This window comes from Hyalella azteca, unplaced genomic scaffold (assembly GCF_000764305.2).
Source record: "Hyalella azteca isolate HAZT.00-mixed unplaced genomic scaffold, Hazt_2.0.2 contig9938, whole genome shotgun sequence".
NCBI lineage: Eukaryota > Metazoa > Arthropoda > Malacostraca > Amphipoda > Hyalellidae > Hyalella > Hyalella azteca.
In genome coordinates this window covers 362,875-364,434 of record NW_025939994.1, presented here as the reverse complement: position 1 = coordinate 364,434, position 1,560 = coordinate 362,875, and the positions used below count along the sequence as shown (strand labels likewise).

At 42.0% G+C, this 1,560-nt stretch overlaps 1 protein-coding gene across 1 annotated transcript in view; it reads right to left on the bottom strand.

Annotated features, from left to right (window-relative positions):
* The window catches only part of LOC108676587 (putative neural-cadherin 2), a gene marked incomplete at its 3' end in the record, with an annotated part of 20,946 nt that extends 20,073 nt beyond the window's left edge, over window positions 1-873 (bottom strand). The window contains exon 1 of the mRNA XM_018164686.1: window positions 825-873. Within this exon, the coding sequence (XP_018020175.1) occupies window positions 825-873 (49 nt within the window). The remainder of the gene's footprint in view (window positions 1-824) is intronic.
* Window positions 874-1,560: the final 687 nt, after the last annotated feature.

The following is a 1,560-nucleotide window of genomic DNA, read 5'->3' as shown; positions in this document are numbered from 1 at the left end:
GTGACATGCTACCGTGACGTGCTACCGTGATGCGTTACCGCGATGCGCTACCGTGATGCGTTACCGCGATGCGCTACCGTGATGCGCTACCGTGATGCGTTACCGTGATGCGTTACCGTGATGCGTTACCGTGATGCGTTACCGTGATGCGTTACTGTGATGCGTTACCGTGATGCGCAACCGTGATGCGTTACCGTGATGCGTTACTGTGATGCGTTACCGTGATGCGTTACTGTGATGAGTTACCGTAATGCGCCACCGTGATGCGTTACCGTGACGTGCTACCGTGACGTGCTACCGTGACGTGCTACCATGACGTGCTACGGTGATGCGCTACGGTGACGTGCTACGGTGATGCTTTACCGTGATGCGCTACCATGGTACACGTTACCGTGATACGTTACCGTTACGCGCTACCGTGGTACACGTTACCGTGATGCGTTACCGTGACGTGCTACCGTGAAGTGCTACCGTGATGCGCTACCGTAACGTGCTACCGTGAGGGAAATGCGAATTTTTGTACAAGCTATGCTGATGAAGTGTAATAGCAATGAAGAAGCTAAATTTCGGCAGGATGAATTAACGTGAAGTTCACGCGTTGCCGTTACCTTCATGTTAATTACCATGAAGAAAATCTGGCCTGTAAAAAATTTACACAAATTATTCGATTATAAGGCGCATCCTTAAAAAGCCGTGAAACTAATCATATTCAATTCTCGGAGTTTCCATCAGTTATCCAATATCCTATGCCTGTTTTCGTTTTCGTAGTAAATTAATTAACTTGTACACATTTTCAAAGAAATACTTAACTGAGTTCTACTCACCCATGAGCGTGCTGTTGGTCAAGATCTTGAAGAACGATGCAGGGTCCATGTTGGCGGGTAGAATCAACTCAACAATCTTGACTTAAGTCAATAACTAACCTACATGCGGCGAGGTAAAATATTCTCGCTTGGCAACATTATGCACCGAAACTTCATGTTGAAATGTTCGCTTGTGAACGTTTATATGTAGCTTTTATTTAGGTTATTATTACAATTTATAGAGTTTAGAGTGTTCTGGGTAATAACAGAACCGGACATGGTTTTCAATAACGAATATACGACAATTTTGGCGATGGGCGTCTGCGTTTTCAGTAATTCAGCGTCACACTTCACTGTATTAATGTTTTCTAATTAATGTGGTCGAGTCTACTTCTGCATGAACTATTCTTACGTTCATGAAGTTCAGACACATTAACAATAAAGCACCTGCAAGTAAATATTTATTTAGTTATGGTCTTTCTCTTACTTGGATATATCAATAAATTTCTTCATTATAAGGCCAACAAAACGCCCCTAAAATAAGATTAAATCGCTTTGCGGCACAATAATCTAAGACATAAAAATGTACTGGCGATATTCCGATTTTAAATGCAATTTTATTTTTAATTGAAAAGCACTCATGAATGAGCAGAAAATATTCTACAACATCTCTGCCATTAAAAAAACATAAAAAGTTTCCCAAATTGCCGAGTATCATCGCGACATTAAGAGTTACGTGCCGGTCTTCGCCGAGTAA